General features: G+C 42.7%; 1 protein-coding gene across 14 annotated transcripts in view; it reads left to right on the top strand.

Moving 5' to 3' along the window:
* LOC115088383 (eyes absent homolog 4-like) overlaps window positions 1–18,356 on the top strand; it is a 545,124-nt gene that overhangs the window by 320,265 nt on the left and 206,503 nt on the right. For 8 of the 14 annotated variants that reach the window (XM_029596587.1, XM_029596586.1, XM_029596590.1 and 5 more), the window contains exons 4-5: window positions 3,806–3,930; window positions 4,313–4,381. The exons of 1 other annotated variant lie outside the window; for it this stretch is intronic. In XM_029596587.1, the coding sequence (XP_029452447.1) occupies window positions 3,806–3,930; window positions 4,313–4,381 (194 nt within the window). The remainder of the gene's footprint in view (window positions 1–3,805; window positions 3,931–4,312; window positions 4,382–18,356) is intronic. 5 more of the 14 variants (XM_029596588.1, XM_029596594.1, XM_029596592.1 and 2 more) reach the window with 1 other exon arrangement.

The raw sequence follows: 18,356 nt of genomic DNA on the forward strand, positions 1-18,356 counted from the left end.
TCCTCCATTAGATTTCTACCATCTTGACTTCTAGAAGCTATTGAGCAAAGCTTTATACTTCATTAACTATAGGTACAATTAGCACTGCAAATCAATTTAAATAAACAGGAAGAGTAACCTGGTAATACGAAATACAAGATACTGGAGAAAGTAGCAACCTGTTCCTAAAATTACACAGTGAGAGTATTGGCAAGAGGAATCAGTCCAGAATTTGGATTATCCCAGCCTTGTGCCCTTATCATTAAATGATGTTGCTGTGGATGGCAGCAAATTCAGCAAATTCCTAATTATGAATTTATAATATATTCTGCGTTTAAGAATTAGAATTTGGATTTTTTGCCCACCTTTCCAAGTAATGCTCAAGGCAGTTTATAACATTTTTAGAATTCAGGTGCAATATACCCCTACCCCACACACCACTTAGTTTAACTGAGAGATGCATAAAGCTGCAGTGGTGCTCAAACGTGCTTTAAACAGCATATATTGTGTGATATACACGATATTTAGCATGTTTCTGCCCTGGTAACCCCCTCCCCCTATTACAATTACCTTCTTTGCATGTGATTTATATGTATGAATATTGCAAATGCATGCAAAGAAGGTCATTAATAGGCAATTTGCATAAATTAATTTATAGCGAACCGGTTGAGTGGCTGAACGCTGCTATTAAACTACATGTGCCCCAAAGAAATCTATGCCCCACTAATAAAGGCTTATTGACTCTACCATCAGTGCAGTCAGCCCACTTGAATCAGGTTAGAGATAGAGCCCTGTCTCTGGCTGGGCCCAAAATTTGGAATCTATTACCAACAGCAATTATAACTATAACTATAAACAGTTTAAGAAAGACCTTAAAACCTGTCTTTTTAGTGAGGCTTATTCAAGCCAACCTTAAAATGCTCAATGTTTTACCTATAGTCCTTATCATTTGATGACAGCGCCCCTACCAGGAGAGTAGAGCGATGATTCTGCTATCTGTCTTAGCTAGTATTATCCTGCTTACCGATTAGTCATCAATAGTTTTAAAATGATCTATTTGATTTGATCTTATTTAATTACTTTTAGATTTTAAGTACCATTCTATGAAGTACTTTTATGATTATTTAAGATGTGTTTTAGTTTATTATGATGTATTTTAGGTGTAATAATGTATTTTAGGTGTAATAATGTTTTTAGGTCGAATAATGTATTTTAATGTATTTTAGGTTTAATAATGTATTTTAAATGTACTTTAGGTTTATTAATGTTGTATGATATATTTAGCTGCATGTTTTATTTTTGTTGTGAACCGTTACGATGGGTCCCTAGTGACGGTATATAAAACTTAATAAATCTAAATCTAATATTTCATCATGGCCGACTGAGAAAGTGGTCAGCTGTGAGAAAGTAACAAAACATATTTGAAATGCGATAAACATAAAATGAGAGCCCTGGGACCTGCTTCATTTTGAATAATGCCATCATATGGGCAGGGTGATGGGGGGTGGCACGGCAGCAACGAGGGATTGGAAACAGCTTTTTTTGGGGAGGGAGGGGAGTCAGGTGGTGGGGGGAAGCCTGGGATGTGGGTGAGTGGCGGGGGAGGGGGGACTGACTCTATATTTTGGTTTTTCACACCTCTGAGGGGAGGGAGTGGGGGCCATTGAAGCCCAATGATTTTGACTTTTTGGAGGAGGGGGTTTGGGGGGCCATCACCACACGGCACATTCATCTGTTTGTTTTACTTTTGGGGAATTGGGGCCACCTCACATTGAGCCAAGGTTCAACCTGACCCCATGCAACCTTTTCTCTAGCCACGGCACTTTTTTTTAGCAGTTGGCCCTTTAAGGCAATGACGGTCCCTTGAGTTTGCGGCTGCCATCACGTTAAAGGGCTGCTAGCTGCATTCTTTTGTCCTGCAGTGTTTAGGCACGAGACAAAAGAACTCGCCATAGAGCCATAATACTTTTTGGGAGTGGGACTCTACTATCATGGTGATACCCCCTCCCGAGGGACCACTACAAAGAAAAATATTTCATGGCCTAAGTGAGTGCCTGAGGCAATGAGAGATAAAGTGACTTGCCCAAGGTCACATGGCGTTTCAGTGGGGGAAGTGGGATTTGAAATCTAGTTCCCATGGTTGTAACCCAAGAGTCACCAAACTATGGTCCACAGGTCGCATCAGTCTGCCAAACTTTCACTGTCCACAGCCAAATAAACCCACAGAGCAAGATTTTTCTTGGCCCACACTCAGCAGCATTGAAGACGTCAATGCTGGCAGGATTCCCAAACCCTATCAGCAGAAGAGGAAGCCCTGTGTGTGTGTGTGTGTGTCTGCATGCATGAAACAGGAAGTACCATGCTGTTATAGCTGCCTTCTGCAGTTCTGGTGGTGTCCCCAACATCTGCCAGCAGAAAAGGAAGCCTCACACAAGATGTGTGAGTGTGGAGGGGGAGGGTGGGAGTGAGAGGAGATAGGAGGGGAGAAGAGGGTGAGGGTGTGGGAGGAAGGGAAGGGAATGTCACTGATGGGAGAGGAGGGAATTAAAAAAGTGAGGGATGTGAAAGGAAGAGAAGGGCGAGTGAGAGGATAGGAGATGAGTCAGAGGAGGGAAAGAGAGGGAGGGGCTGAGAAGAAGGAAAGGGAGTGAGAGGAGATGGGGGAAAGAGAAAGGTGGTGAGAAAATGAAGGGAAGTAGAGAGAGAGAGCAAGAGAGTATGTGAGGAGTGCGAATGGGAGAGGACGTGTCACAAACATCCCATCCTGCCACTCGCTCACATCCCACTCCCCAGGGAGCTGACGCAGATGCTTTGGAAGGAGGGGGTGACAGGTGGTAGGGTTTCCCGGAGGAGCGGCAAAGCTGCCAGCTTCTAAAAATACAGAAATATTTTTGCCGACACCTCAGCATTTCCAGCCACTGACAGGGCCATTTCCAAGGGAGACCCGCCCTCTCCCTCCCTGCTAACTCCAAGAGGACTCCGCCCACTTCAACCCTTTGGGGGAACTGAAAAGTTATCCGTGGCCATTTGCTTAAAGCGTTTGGGCTCCACCAAGGTAACTGGTAGGCCATTCTCCCACCCGAGTGCTGGAGAAGTTAGTGAGTGTTTGCTGTAAATCATTTGCACACCCATGTAACGTATTTCCAAGAACTTTTGGAGTTTTTTTTCACTCCGAGCCATTGTATAATGTGAGCTTTTAACTGCCCTAAAATGAGCCAGAAATCAGACTGTACGCGGGCGTATGACCATTTTATGTCTGTGAAAAGGAATATCCATTCTAAAGGGTGATATTGAGATTATGGCAGTCGACAAGGGTCGCTCATACTTGAGTAGTAGTTAAGGGTAGAGTTAAGTGCTCTTTGCACTGCAAAATTTCAGTCGTATTTTGTTTAGTTTTGTATTTTTATTTTTAAAACACATGTTGACAAAACCCTGTCTAGTAGTTTACTTAGTAATTTACTTGCTGCAAGCCAGTTTGTTTTTAAAAATGATTACAGTGTTTAGCTTTTGAGTAGATAGATTTACATTTCATAAAAATAATACTTTAAGAAGCAGAAATATATTTTGTTTGTGTATTATTTAAGCAGTGGGTAACCAGTAACCACTGTGGGGGTTCACAAAAGGGATTATTATATTTATGGGACACGTTTAAACGTGGCTGCTAAAAAAAAAAAAAAAAAAGGATGCTGGAGCATTATTTAGCTTGCAGCCTGCCACTTTGAGCTCGCTGGCTTCTGTAAGATTAGGCGACGATTCGATGCGTAGCCGGCATGAGAACTCTTGTTGGGATTTCAACGTGTGTCTGTCCTTCTCCCTGCTGTAACAGGTCAATGGAAATGCAGGACCTAGCGAGTCCTCACGGTCGCGTTGGAAGCAGCGATACGCCTGGCGGGTCCAAACTGGACAAGTCTAACCTCAGCAGTACTTCAGTAACCACGAACGGGACGGGAGGTAAGTCCTTCGGTGCAGCCACTGACCAGTAGGAGCTCGGCAGGGTAACATATTTTGCACCATAATTGCAACGGTATTAAATTTTTGAAATAATAACTTCTAGTAACTCTTTCTTGGACTAAATATACCTCGTATGGTACGCCCAAAAATGAAGTTAGCCGTGTATGGTTTCTGAAACCGGCAGAAATATCAGACTTTGGAAACAAACTTTTGCACTAGTGCACCGATGATTTTCAATTCACCTGTGGGTGGGTGGGGGAATGAGAAATCAGCCCCTTGGCTTAAAAGACTTGTCTGAAAGTACAGCAGACGTCCTGTGAGGGAATGCTGACTTGAACAGACATCCAGACAATGACCCCCATTGTACTGTTCCCCTTCTCAGGAGAAAACATGACTGTTTTAAATACCGCAGACTGGCTGCTGAGCTGCAGTGCTCCCTCCTCGGCGACAAGTAATGAGCGCTCCTGGTATAGTGCATGCGGGTGATGGTGTGGCTACGGGGCTGCCGGGCCTCAGCTTTTCTGCTGTGCTTTGGAAATTTTTTTTTTTTTTTTCTGAGTGCGCTTTCTTACTTCTGAGTGAATCTTTCAAGAAGAGGCAGAGAAAGAGGAGAAGGTCTAGTTAGTTAAATTGGTTTTACAAGATATTGAGTTCTCTGGAGGAGGGGAGATGGAAACTGCTGTATTTCGTCTATAAGTTCCTATCTACATAGTAATGTCCAGAATATCCTTTTTTTTTTTCAGTTTTACTCTGAGGGCAGGACACTTTACAAAACAATACTCTGAGCCACATTAAGCAGGCAGTATATTAGAGCTCTGCAGAGGGACTATGGGTGATATGAGGAATCTGGTAAAGAACAATTAGCATTGCTATAGTATTAATGGCCTGAATCATTAAGGCTTTTCTACCTGTCTTAGTGAATCAGATCCTAAACATATTCCGTGATGTCAGCTAATCATACTTGTTTAAAATAAGCTATTTTATGGGCTGTTAATGTTGGAGTTTTATTTTTCAGTGTTTATCCCAAAGCAAAAATACCATCCCCCAACCACTAAAACTGTCCAGCTTGCAGATTTACGGTGGCATTCTGAGTGCATCCTATCAAGGGAACTCCGTCATCTTTGCAACTTTAGAGAATGAGTATTTCATTGTATTGGACAGCCCCCATGGGCTAGAAAATGCTGAGGCAAAAGGTGTCGTTTCTATATTACAGCACTGGTAGAGTGACATTGTACTGGTCATTAGTCCCCATTATATCCCATTCCGTCTTCTACCAACGTTTTGTGAAGTCCGTTTTCAGAGCCGTCTACCCGAGTAACTAAGGAGTTATCTGGCTTGACTTCCCTAGGTGAAAATTGCACCCCTCACTAAGGGCCTGATTGTAAAAGGCATTTCCATGCTTAAAATTGGATTTCACACACGGAAATCCACTTTACCCATGTAAGTGCACTTTTGAAAATTGCTCCAATATGCGCCGTTGAATTGTCCATACGTTTTACATATGTAAGTGCACTTTATTCTTTTATTTTGAAAATGTCCTGTACCGTCGACGCCAAACAATTGTAGCGGTTTACAGCAAAGACACATTCAGTAAAATTAAAATCACAAACAAATATACAATTTAAAAAAATCAAATGACCTCCTTTCCTGCTACTGGTCTTATCCATCTTTACCTTATCTTGCTTCCTTTTATAATTGCCTAAATAAACAGGTTTATCAGAACTCCCTAAATCGATTACTGTCCAATGTGACTCGCTGCGGCTCTGACATGGAGCTCCACAGCACCGAACCTGCCGGAGAAAAACGACTGGTCCCTTACCTCGCCAACACGTGCTTGTTGCATTGATGTGACCTCTGCAAGGTCTTTATCCTGAGGTCGTAAAGATCTTGACGCGGGTAAATGGTTTTTGAAAATTGCTGCAGTAGTATGTTCTATTTACATGTGTAACTCCTTTGAAAATTCACCTGAAAAAGTAGGAATGGAGCACACAGGTATTTTGTAACTGCTTACCTTGCAGGCAGCTTATATAGAGAAGCTACCTGGGAAGTTTCTCATAGAAATTTAACTACGAGATCATTAGGTACACTAGAGCAACGCAAGCAATAAAAAAAATTAAATGTCCCTTTATGTAGTTAAGATCAATGAGATCTCAGTACTGACTGAGATTGCGGAAAGGCTGCTACACGAGGCATGAGGTATTGTGTTTCGAAGGTAGATTTAGCAACCTGATTTAAAAAAAAAAAAAAAATAGAGTGAAAGGATCTTTTTGTTTAGATTCTGATATTTTGTGTTTCCTAGTTATCCATAAACTACCCTAAATGTTTAATATTTCTGTCACCAGTTAGGATAAATACATTTATGATATTGATATTCTTTAGATCGTCAGATTTTTATGGAAGCTAGATCCATCGCAAGCTAGTTAACATCATCGGTCAGAGATGAAACTCTGGATTCAGTGCATCTCTGAATTATGACTGCTAGAAACTGGAATGATAAGCCAGTTGATGGGCAACTCAGCTCAAGACTTGCTTAGCTTGTATTCCACCTTTCAGAATAAGCCCCTGCCGCTTGCCACTGTTATAAAGAGAGGACACTGAAATCCATGAAGTTTTTTTTTTTGTTGTTTTTTTTTTTAACAGAACTTATTTAACAGTTTTTTATGTTCCTACTTCATTCTTGAAAGGAAATAAATAATTCAGATTTTTAAAACCTCCTCCTCCTTACTCCTAACCCTTTACCATGGCAAGGAAATTGCCAAATTCAGGTCATCTCTTCCTCAATTCGGTATAGGTTGGTCCAACACACAAACCCTAAGATCATCACAATGTTTCACCAATAGGGCATTAGGGTAATATACCAATAGGCTAGAGAGATGCTCAACCATTCTTGTTTTGATTGAATAGATCAGGTGGCCCATGCAATGAAGGGCACACCGACCTGCTTGCTGACACCATAGATATATTGTTTTGAAAGATTGGTCACATGTGTTTATTAAGCAGGGTTATTTGCTTTGATAATTTGATTATTTCCTTTCCTGGTTTTTTCATTCAGTAAAGGGTGTAAACCATTTACGCCAAACCAATGCAGACATGAAAGCAAAAAAAAAATCTTTAGACAGCAAGTAAGAGGCTAGAAGTAAAGACTACCAGAGGAAGAAATACAGTCAAATTGACAGGCTGAACATACCTGCCGAAAGAGCCCCTATTGTCTTTGACGTTTGTGTACAGTATCCTCCCAGGATGAGTCTTATGGTGGCTCAAGGAAGACACGACAATTGACAAGGACCTATACTTGCACACTGCACTAAACGATGCATGTCCCAGGGCTGTAGAGGCAACATCTGTATCTCAGTCTAAGACAAAAGAAATAGCTGCTTGATATTAAAACCGCTGAGGTAGATCTTAAAAACATACGCGCGCGCGTACTTTTGTTCGCGCCACCGGCTTGCGTGTATCTTATAAAATCCGGGTTCAACGCGCGCAGGGCTGCGCAAAATCGGCAACCTGCATGCGCTGAGCCGCACAGCCTGGCTCCGTTCCCTCCGAGGCCGCTCCGAAATTGGAGCGGCCTCGGAGGGAACTTTCCTTCTGTGTCCCCTCACCTTCCCCTCCCTTCCCCTATCTACCCCACCCCCCAGACCTACCTAAATCTCCCCCCCCCTACCTTTGTTGGGCAAGTTACGCCTGCTTCAAGCAGGCGTAACTTGTGCGTGCCACCTCGGCATCCCCCTTTATGTGAAAAGTAAACAAAATCCTTCAAGTCACTAAACTTCCTCAGCTTCATAAATGGTTAAACATTTGGGCTACCGTAATATTTTCGCTCTCCTGCAGATAATATACCCGTGCATAATTGTTATCATACCTTAGAATTTTGTAGGATAGATGCTATAATGCAGTAGCTCCCAAAACCTTTTACACCAGGGATCCTTTTGTAACTAAATTTCCTGGACCTCTTCTGTTTTCCCAGGGCCACACAGACACTTGATGGCAACAGAGTATTTTTCCCTTTCAGGACCTGACAGAATATCCATCAACTTTTTTTTTTTTCAGCTTATTCTGACTTAAGTGGAGGTGGGAAAGATTCAGTCTGTGAGCCATTTTGGTATCTTGCCTCTGATAATCTCCTTTTGGAGATCACTCTCTCTAGTTCTAGGCACAGAACTTCAGATGAGGTCTCATCAATGAGTTGCACAGAGGTATTCTAAGCTCCTTTTTTCTACTGATTATGGGGCAGATTTTCAAAGGGGTACATGCGTAACTCCACAAAATAAGGTGGGGGGGGGATTTAGTTAGGGCTGGGGGGTGGGTTAGATAGGGGAAGGGAGGGAAAGGTGGGGGGGGGACCCAAAAAAAATGTTCCGTCCAAGGGAACGGAGGCAGGCTGGATTGGCCACTGTTGGAAACAGGATGCTGGGCTTGATGGACCCTTGGTCTGACCCAGTATGGCACTTTCTTATGTTCTTATGCTGCTCGGCTCGGCGCTCGCAGGGGGTTGCACAATTGAATCATTGAACTTGAGGTTATGTCTTAAAACAAAAACTATGTTTAAATGAAGAAGGCATGACCATCATATCTACAGGCTTAATGCTGCAATATTTACTGCAAAGTTTTTTAAATGCCTGACAATCGATTTAATCATTGGTCTATGCCTCCTTCCTACCTTATTTTTGCATTTAGTGAAATTAAGGTGAATATTAATGCAAAAACACTTACCTTAAGTATCTATGTTGAGCGCTCAACTGGATGTGACGATGAATTTCCAAATGGGAGAAGACCAAAAACCAACATAGTCCACGTTTTGGAAGTCACCACGCTTCCTACCTCAAGGAATAGTCTGTTTCTTCCCTCAGGTTGGTCAAACACTGTCCAAAGAATTTTTTCAAATAGCGCTCATCTCATTAAGAAGACGCCAGGTGATATTCACCTCCTCATCAAAGCATAATGTTCATCTCTTCATAATGGTGCTCAATATATTAAATAGTTTCTGACATCATTAAGTCTGTAGATATCATGGTCACGCCTTCTTCATTTAAACATATTTTTTGTTTTAAGAAATAGCCACCTCAAGTTCAATGATTTAGGGAAGGTATTGGTTTTTGATTTATAGTAGCATAGTGAAAGATGGCAGATAAAAACCAAAATGGTCCATCTAGTCTGCCCAACAAATTTTGTTTTTGGATAGTAGTAACTACCACTCTGTGCAGGCTACGCCCCAAACTGAAATATAAACTTTAGGTGTAATAGAAAAGATACTCCATTTCTTCATTTCAGCCGGGATTCTCTGTGTTTGTCCCATGCCCTTTTGTCCTTTCTGAACAGGTTATTGCCTGGTATGGCCGTATCCTATTTGAGACTCGCTGAACCAGGTTTCTGTAATAGCAACAATATCCAAGTTTGCCTCCACCATTAGGGCTTGCAGATCTGGAATCTTATTGCCCAGACTCTGAACATTTCTGCTCATAACCTTCCAACTTTTCTCCCTTAGCTTCCTGCTCCTCCTGGACACCCTTTTTGCTCTGTTTAGCTGAGTTTTGTTATTTTCTCCCCTCACTTCCTCTGTTTCCAGCTTCCTTCTGCCACCCCTGTCCTCTAGTTTAAATGCTATATGACATATGATTTGAATGTTTCACTTAGGATCCCTTTTTCCTGTCATGGACAGGTGTAAATCATCTTTAACATAAAGCCTTATACTGTTCCATACATGGCTCAGCCCCTAATATATCCAAAATGCCTGAGTTCTTTGTAAACCGGCATGATGTGCTTCATGAATGTCGGTAAATAAAAGTTAATAAATAAAAAATAAATAAAATAAAAAAATGTTCTTCCTTACACCAGGTTTTGAGCCATGTATTGAAGTTAACAGTTCTGAAAAGGCAATAGCCTTCGCCATCTGCCCAATCTGCTTCCCCAGAGTCTGGTCCCCAGATTGGTCCCCAGATGCATAATAATATTATGTGCCCTAGGTCTCCAGCTTTCTTTCCACTGGAAAAGGTTTGATTCTTGTGCATTATTAATACCTTTCAGGTATTTAAAAGTCTGCATCATATTTTATTTATTTATTTATTTGCTTCTCATATACCGACATTCGATCGAGATATCACATCGGTTCACATATAAACTGAACAGTAAATAAGGCATGGGCAGCTTATTTTTACAGTATAACATATCTCCCCAGTCTTCCCTATCCTCTAGGGTATACATATTTAGGTTTCTCATATTTACTGTATATACTCATGTATAAGTTGAGGTACTTTTTGAGCCCCAAAATCAAGATTTATCTGTCACCCATGGATAAGTCAAACATAAAACCTAGGGAGCTGTCAGAATCCTTCCCTCCCTCCCTCATGTCTGTCCCTGCTGTCAGAATCCTTTCCTCCATCCCTCATGTCTGTCCCTGCTATCAGAATCCTTTCCTCTCTCTCCCATGGTTGCCCTCTGTTAGGATATGTGGGTTAGTGGGCCCTTGGGCCGAGACGAGAGATGGGACCACCCACAGGAAGGAGCCCCAGCGACTTGCCGTTGGCCGGCGAGGTCTTGGCAGTGGTACAGTAGTCCAGTAGCCAGGAGGAGTACAGACAGAGGAGAGGAGAGATCCCCCTAGCGGTGGAGGACTAGAAGTTCTCGAGGAGGGAATGTAGGAGAGCAGAGAGAGATTAAGTGAGCAGGGGAGCCCCCTACAGGAAGGGAAACCCCAAGAGTCCAGTACAGAGGAGCGTAGGCGGCCCAAGGAGCGGGGAGGTCTGGGAATCACAAGAAGTGATGGAGGACTCTACTCCGAGGAGCGAGGAAACATTGCACAGTCTATCTCTCTCATGCCAGAGCTGGTTTGCTGAGTGGGGGACGTCTGTGTGGAGAGCACTGGAGAGTAGCACAGCAGAGGTCCATACCACGAGGTGCTTAGTAGTAGCAATCTCGGGAGAGTTGCACAGAGATAGTCTGTAGGATGAGGCACCATCGTCGTAGTCCCTGGACAGAAGCACGATAGTGGCCTATCGCACGAGTTACGCCGTGGAGATAGTCACTGAAGGGAGGCGCGGTGAAGACCCGCAGCAAGAGGTAGCAGTCCTTGGAGAGAAGCACGGTAGTGGCCCTCGGAGTGGGGTACGCCACGCAGGTGGTCGCTGGAGGGAAGCATGTTGAAGGTCTGCAGCGTGAGGTTCTGTGGTAGTAGTCCGTAGAGAGAAAAGCGGTAGTATTCCCAAGATGCGAGGAGGCAGGAGTACAGCAAGGCGGAAGCCCTCTGAGGAGCGGATAGCCAGAGACAGGGAAGGACCTCCGAGGAGCGGGTGCCCGAGAGTGTCTCACACTAGGTTAGCAGGAAGAGGGAACACATCCGATGCGAGAGAGGAGGATTCAGCAAAGGGAACTCTTTGCCAAGTCGATTTGTGATAGGCCCCGATGGTGCTTAAGAGTCCAGGGTTAGTGATGTCATCAAGGGGAGCCGCCCCTGAGGTTCCCGCCCTGACGACCTCAAGAAGGGCCGTGACGCTCGCACCTAGGAGGGCCCGGGTCGGACGTGGCGGTCGGCAGCATCTTCGTTGCCCTGGGAAGTCCTGGAATGGAGCCCTGAGGGTTGGAGACAGCTTGCTACCGCTGCGAGTCTTCCGGAGGGAGAGAGAGCGGTGAGACATGAAGTGAGTAGTCGTGGTCACAGCCACCTGCGACCGATGGTCATAACACCCTCCCAGGCTTTTCATTTTGTTCATTAGCCTCCTTTATGGAACAATGTGGAAAGCTTTGCTGAAACCCAGATAAATCACATTGAGTGCTTATCCTCTAATGCTCTAGTTACTAAATCAAAGAAATCAATCAAATTAATTTGATATGACCTTCCTCTGGTAAAACCATGTTGCCTGCAACCCATTAGATTATAGATAATAGATAGTTGACTATCCTTTCCGTCAGCAGCATCTCTATTAATTTTTCCACCACCGAGATAAGACTAAATGACCTGTAGTTTCTAGCCTCTCCTCTACTCCCAGTTTTGTAAAGCAGGACCACCACCACCCTTCTCCAGTCTTGTGTCACCATGCCCATTTCCAGGGATCTATTGAATAAGTCTTTCAGTGGACCCATCAGCACCTGTCTGGGCTCCTTTCATGTTCTGGTGCTTACCAACGGGGACAGTATTTCTGATGTAGTGGGTGATCATCTGGGATCCAGTGATCACTGGATGGTGTTGTCCAGTATTAGGGCACAAGAGATGAAGGTTCATTCAAAGACATGGGTCTTAGATTTCAGGAAAACTAATATTCTTAAAATGGAGGAGTACCTCAAGAATTCATTAGTTGGATAAGAAAATCTAGGGGAAGTAGAAAAGCAGTGGGTAAAACTAAAAGGAGGTATCATAAGAGCAGCTCGTCTTTTTCTTGGGAAAGCAAATAAAGGAAAGAGGAGAAAGAGACTGCTTGATTTTGTAAAGAAGTAGCTGAAAAGGTAAGGGGAAAAGGTTAGCATTCAAAAACTACAAGAGATCACAGAAAGAGGAAGACAAGTGGCAATACCTGTAAAAAGTAAGAGAAACTGGGAAAGTAATCAGGAATACAAACTTTCAGACAGAAGAAAAAATATCAAATGTGGTATAATGGGGGGACAAGACTTTTTTAGATAATTTTAGTGATAGAAGGAAGTGCAAAAGTGGCTTTGTGAGACTCAGAGGTGAAGGGGAGGAATATGTAGAGGCTGAGGAGGAAAAAGCAAAATTGCTTAAGAAATATTTCTGTTTTGTGTTCACTTTGGAAGGGCCTAGAGTTAGGACCACATAAAACGAACACAAATAAGATTGGAAGTGAGCTAATCCTCAGTCGCTTTTCAGAATAATGTGTTTGTGAGGAGCTAAGTACATTTAAAGTAGATAAGGCAATGGGGCCGGATGGGATACATCTGAGGGTAGTAAGATAACTTAGAGATGTCCTTGCAATTGCCCTGGCTGACCTTTCAAATATGTCTTTAGAGTCAGGACTAATGCCAGAGGATTGGAGATGGGTGGATATGCAACAGAGTGGACGCTCTTGAAGGACTAGAGACAATGAAAAGAGATTTAAGAAAGCTTGAGAAGTGGTCAAAGATTTGGCAGCTGGGATTCAATGCTAAGAAGTGCAGATTTGTGCATTTGGGGTGCAGTAATCTAAAAGAACTATATGAGGTGAAAGATTGATGTGCACGGACCAAGAGAAGGATCTTGAGGTAATAGTATCTAGAGATCTGAAGATGGCGAAGCAATGTGATAGCTAAAGCCAGAGGAATGCTAGACTGCATAGAGAGAAGAATAACCAGTAGGAAAAAGGAGGTGATAATACCCTTGTATAGGTCCTTGTGAGGCCTCACTTGGAGTACTGTGTTCATTTCTGGAGTCCATATCTCAAAGGGGCAGAAAAAGTATGGAGGCAGACCAGAGAAGGGTGATCAAAATGGTGTGGGGTCTGTATCGGAAGACCTATGAGGAGAGGCTGAAGGATCTGAATATGTATACCTTGGAAGAGAGGAGGTGCAGGGAGATATGATACAGACCTTCAGATACCTGAAATGTTTTAATGATGCATGACTTTGAACCTTTTCCACAAGAGAACTAGGGATCACGAATTGAACTCCAGAGGGGACCTCAGAACCAACGTCAGGAAATAATTCTTCATGGAGAGGGTGGTGGAGTCCTGGAATTTCCTTCATTCAGGAAATGGTGAAGACGAAAACAATCAAAGAATTCAAAGGAGTGTGGTATAAATACTGTGGATCTCTAAAGGCCATAGGATGGAAATGAGAGAAGCATGCAGAAGGGTAACTCGCTGGTGCGGCGGTTCTGCCCTTAACAGAAGGCATGGAGATCACTGCCCTTAACCAATATGCCTTGATGATTCTAATACAGTTGCAACTTAGCTCCCCACTTCAATGGCAGGAGAAAAGGGGAATAAGGTACAGACAACAACCAAGATGGCCCATATTCTACAGTCTGGGTACTGATATGCAGACACAAGGGAAAAAGCACAGAATTACTTCTATAGCTAAGTCCATATGCAAAGCATGTCAAGCAACACTGTCTGAATTTTCAACTCATCACCCAGTAAAAAATGTTGCTAGCTGCAATTTTTATGGGAATCATAAGGCTTGGGGAGAACCACACAGAGAGACAGTTACTTCCCTTAAGAGAAACATGGGTGTAACCTGCACAGAATGGTAGTTACTATCTTAACAAGCTTGCTGGGCAGACTGGATGAACCATTTGGTCCTTTTCTACCATCATTTCTATGTTTTTATAAAAGTGGAAGTAAGGAGGAGGCTGGGAACTACAGACCAGTTAGTCTGATCTCCATGGTGAGCAAATTAATGAAATTGCAGCTAAAACAGAGGATACTGCAGTGCTGGAATCCAATGGATTGCAAGATCCGAGGCAGCATGGTTTTACCAGAGGTAAATCTAGTTAGATGAATCTGATCATTTCTTTGATTGGGTGACTAGAGAGTTGGATCAAGGGAGAGTGCTTGATCACTTGGATTTCACTAAGGCCTTTGACATGGTTCCACATAGGAGACTTATAAATAAATTGAGTGCCCTTGGTATGGGACCCAGAGTGACTGACTGGGTTAGAAACTGGCTGAGTGGGAGGTGACAAAGGTTAGTCGTAAATGACGTTTTCTCTGCAGCGTTGGGGTATTAGCAGTGGTGTGCGCAGTGATCAGTTCTTGGACCAGTTCTTTTCAACATTTTCTTGACGACTGCAAAAGGATTGTTGGAAAATGTTTGTCTTTTTGCAAGTGATACCAAAATCTGTAATAGGATGGACAGCCAGGAAGGTGTGGAAAACAAAGAGGGATCAAGCAAAGATTGAGGAATGGTGTAGGGTCTGGCAGCTAAAATTTAATGCTAAAAAATGCAGAGTAATGCATTTAGGATGCAGAAACCCAAGGGAGAGGTGCAGTATTGGAGGGGAAATTCTTCTAAGCATAAAGGAAGAGCGGGATCTGAGGGTGATTGTATCTGATGATCTTAAGGTGGCCAAACAGGTGGAGAAAGCGACAACAAAAGTCAGAAGGGTGCTTGGCTGCATAGGGAGAGGAATAGTCAGTAGAAAAAGGGAGGTGATGGTGCCCATATATAAATTCCTGTTGAGACCTTATTTGGAATAATGTGTATAATTCTGGGGACTGCATCTTCAAAAGGATATAAACGGGATGGAGTCTGTCCAGAGGGTGGTTACTGAAATAGTCAGTGTCTTCTTTCTAAAGTGTATGGGGATAGACTTAAAAATATAAACATGTACACCCAAGAAGAAAGGCAAAATGGGGAGATATGATAGAGACATTTTCATATCCCAAAGCTTTCCATGCACAGGAGGCGAGCCTCTTTCAATGGAAAGGAGGAATCATGGGATGAGGGTGAAAGGGGTAGACTTAGGAGTAAGCTCAGGAAATATTTCTGTACAGAGAGAATAGTGGATGCATGAAATGGCCTCCCAGTAGAGGTGGGGGAGACCAAAACGGTATCTGAATTCAAGAAAGCATGGGATAAATACAGGGGATCTCTAGGGAAGTGATGAGGATTATAAAGCTATATTAATTGGGTGAATGGGCAGACTAGATGGGTCATAAGTTATTTTTCTGCTGTCATGTTTCTGTGTATCTCATCTGGCCCATGTCCTTGTCCAGTTTCAGTCTTAATAGTTCCACCCAAATGTGTATGTATTTATTTATTTTTATATACCATCATTCAATTAGTATATCATGAACAGTTTAAATCAATTAAAAGAATGAATCATATAAGCATATCATAAAATACAATATAGATAAAAACTAAACAGAAACATAAGAAAATTAATAAAATATGTGTGAAATGAATACATTCTCTTCTGTAAATGGGGTTTAATCTGCCATCCATACTCTTGGCTTCCTCCAAGGTCTTCTTTAGTGAAGTATTTGTTTAATATTTCCGGTTTTATGTAATCTTTCTCCATCCTTCCAGGCTTGATATCCATAACCTTCAGCTGTATGTGACCCAAATCTGTCCTTTTATGTAAATTAAACCACATAAACTACAGGGAAGAAACATTACCATCTTTTGAGTGCTTTCTGCCACTGCCAGCTGTCATTCACATCTCTTCCTGCGATTCGTGGCACAGAGCCACGGCTCTTTCAGCTGCCACTTGATACTGCTTGGTGCTTAGGGGGTGGAGTTTCTTCTGTCACGGGGAAGAACCCGCACCCAAGTCCTGGGATCACACTTTGGGAACCAGTGTCATGGTGAAGGTTCTAGACATTTTATCAAACTAAGGGGGTCATTTACCAGGCGGATCGCACGCTATAAGGGTCGTTTCGCACGCGAAAAGTCCCTTATTGCGTGCGATACCAAGATGGGGGGCGGACTCGGCCCCGGAAGAGGAGGAGTCGGGGCCGACTCCGCGAAGACGCTGCGGACGGCGAAAAGGTAAGGGCCTTTTCGCGTCCTACTTCGCGCCCAATAGCTACACCTTCTATGGTGGAGCTATTGGGTGCGAAACCGGCAGCGATCGCACCGCGGTGGTGCGATCACTGCCAGCTAGCGCAAGACCGCCCCCCCCCGCTTCGACCCCCGCCCCCCATTAGCATAATTTTCTAAAGTATCGCATTTCTTTTTAAAGATTCGGCTTTTTTGTTTTGAAAGATTCAGCAAAACGACTAGTGTGCACCTCCTCTAAAAATGTGTGCATAAGCATTTCTTGCCCACTTTATTAAATACAATGAATTGTGATAATCTTGGTATAATCATTGAAACATGGAACCAAAATGGGAAAAAAAAATGATTTTATTGCAAATGTATACAAAGGACCAGAAAAAAACTCACACATCTCAACTAGCTGCCTCTAACGACTCTGCATTCTTGGGAGCCAATGCAAAAACAATGGCCTTTTCAGTCCTTTATGGACAATAGTAAGGAGAAGCCTCCTGTCCTGTATGTTTGTCTTAATAGATTGTACGCTCTATTCGGGCAGGGACTGTCCTGTTAGTGCGTTTGTACAGCGCTGCGTCTGTCGTGCAGCACTAAAGAAATGCTAAGAAGTAGTAGTAGTAGTGGAAGAGGGCAGTGTTTCAAAACCCTGGCACTGTAGGAGAAGGAGTATAAAGTCCTCATTTCAAGGCAATATCAGTATCTGAATACACCAGAAAAATACTCCTCATATATTTGAGCTGATGACTGGATTGAACAGGGATGCTCTTTTATGTGAGACTGGTAGATGAACTACATCGGTAACACTTCTAAACCTTGATATAAATAAAGATCATGATCGATGTCCCAAAATGCAAGTTAGATATTTGACAGACACCAGTTTCATTATTTGTATTTTCAGTTTCACTTAATTTTATTATAGAGGGAAGGTGGCAATTTGACTTTACAGTGTCCATTAAGTTAAGGACTAATAATAGGGCAGGTTTAGTTCAAGGTTGAGAATTGAGTGAGATGATAAACCTCTGCTATTAAATAAATATAGCACTTCAGTCCAGGCTTACAATGGTAATGAGATCAATAGTCAAAAGATTTTCGCAGCTAAAACTTAAATCTTATCTATTTAAAATCCGTTCCCCTCCTTACTTGGCTAAACGTGTGTGGGTGAGATTGTTACAAGCTCAGACATAGCCAGATAGGAATGGAACCAGGTCAAGTCGTTCCTAGGGCAGGCTGTTTAAAATTTAGCCGAGCAGCATGCTGAGTCAGTGTTGACTTGGCTAAAAATCTGTCGATAGATTTAGATGGATACTCAGCGGCACTTTTAGTCGCATAAGTGCCGCTAAGTATCCAGAAAAAGATAACTAGATACATTTACCTGGTTATTATCGTTAGCTACACTAGGTCTTTTAAATATCGAGTCCAATGTTACTAAGGCTAAATGTCTCACTTTCTTGCAAGCATAGGCTGTCACTCCTGCCAGAAAGTGTGAGTGCTCTCTGTGGCGTGGCAGACTGTGACTCTCAAGCCCATTTAATCTGTGTCGAAGGTCTCCAGAGACGGGAAACGATGCACAAATCCACTGCTTCAGCTCAACCCTTTTCTCCCATTCCCTTTAGTTTTTGGTTTTAATGACGCTCTGTCCCATATGTTTATATTCAGTTTGCATCACTCCATCTGCTGATGCAGTGACCTCCACCAGAGTTGAAAAGGAAACAAACCTGTTTTTCATTTGGCAGATAAAAAGGCAGGTTGTTTTTATTCTCATTTGAGAACCTCCTCTTTCAAACCAATTTATTTTACTGAATACAGAATACATTGGCAATTCTTTGAGATGTTTTTTCTTTTGGTAATAACTATTTTATAACATACGCATTTATAAATGAAACATGGAGCCATAGCAGTCTATTTTTATTTATTGTTGTCAAATTATTCATCAGTCATATGGATGAACCATTGCAGCCCAATGCTAATGAAACAAAAGAATAGAGACATATGTAACTTAGGGTATCTAA

This window comes from Rhinatrema bivittatum, chromosome 3 (assembly GCF_901001135.1).
Source record: "Rhinatrema bivittatum chromosome 3, aRhiBiv1.1, whole genome shotgun sequence".
In the NCBI taxonomy this organism is placed as follows: Eukaryota; Metazoa; Chordata; class Amphibia; order Gymnophiona; family Rhinatrematidae; genus Rhinatrema; species Rhinatrema bivittatum.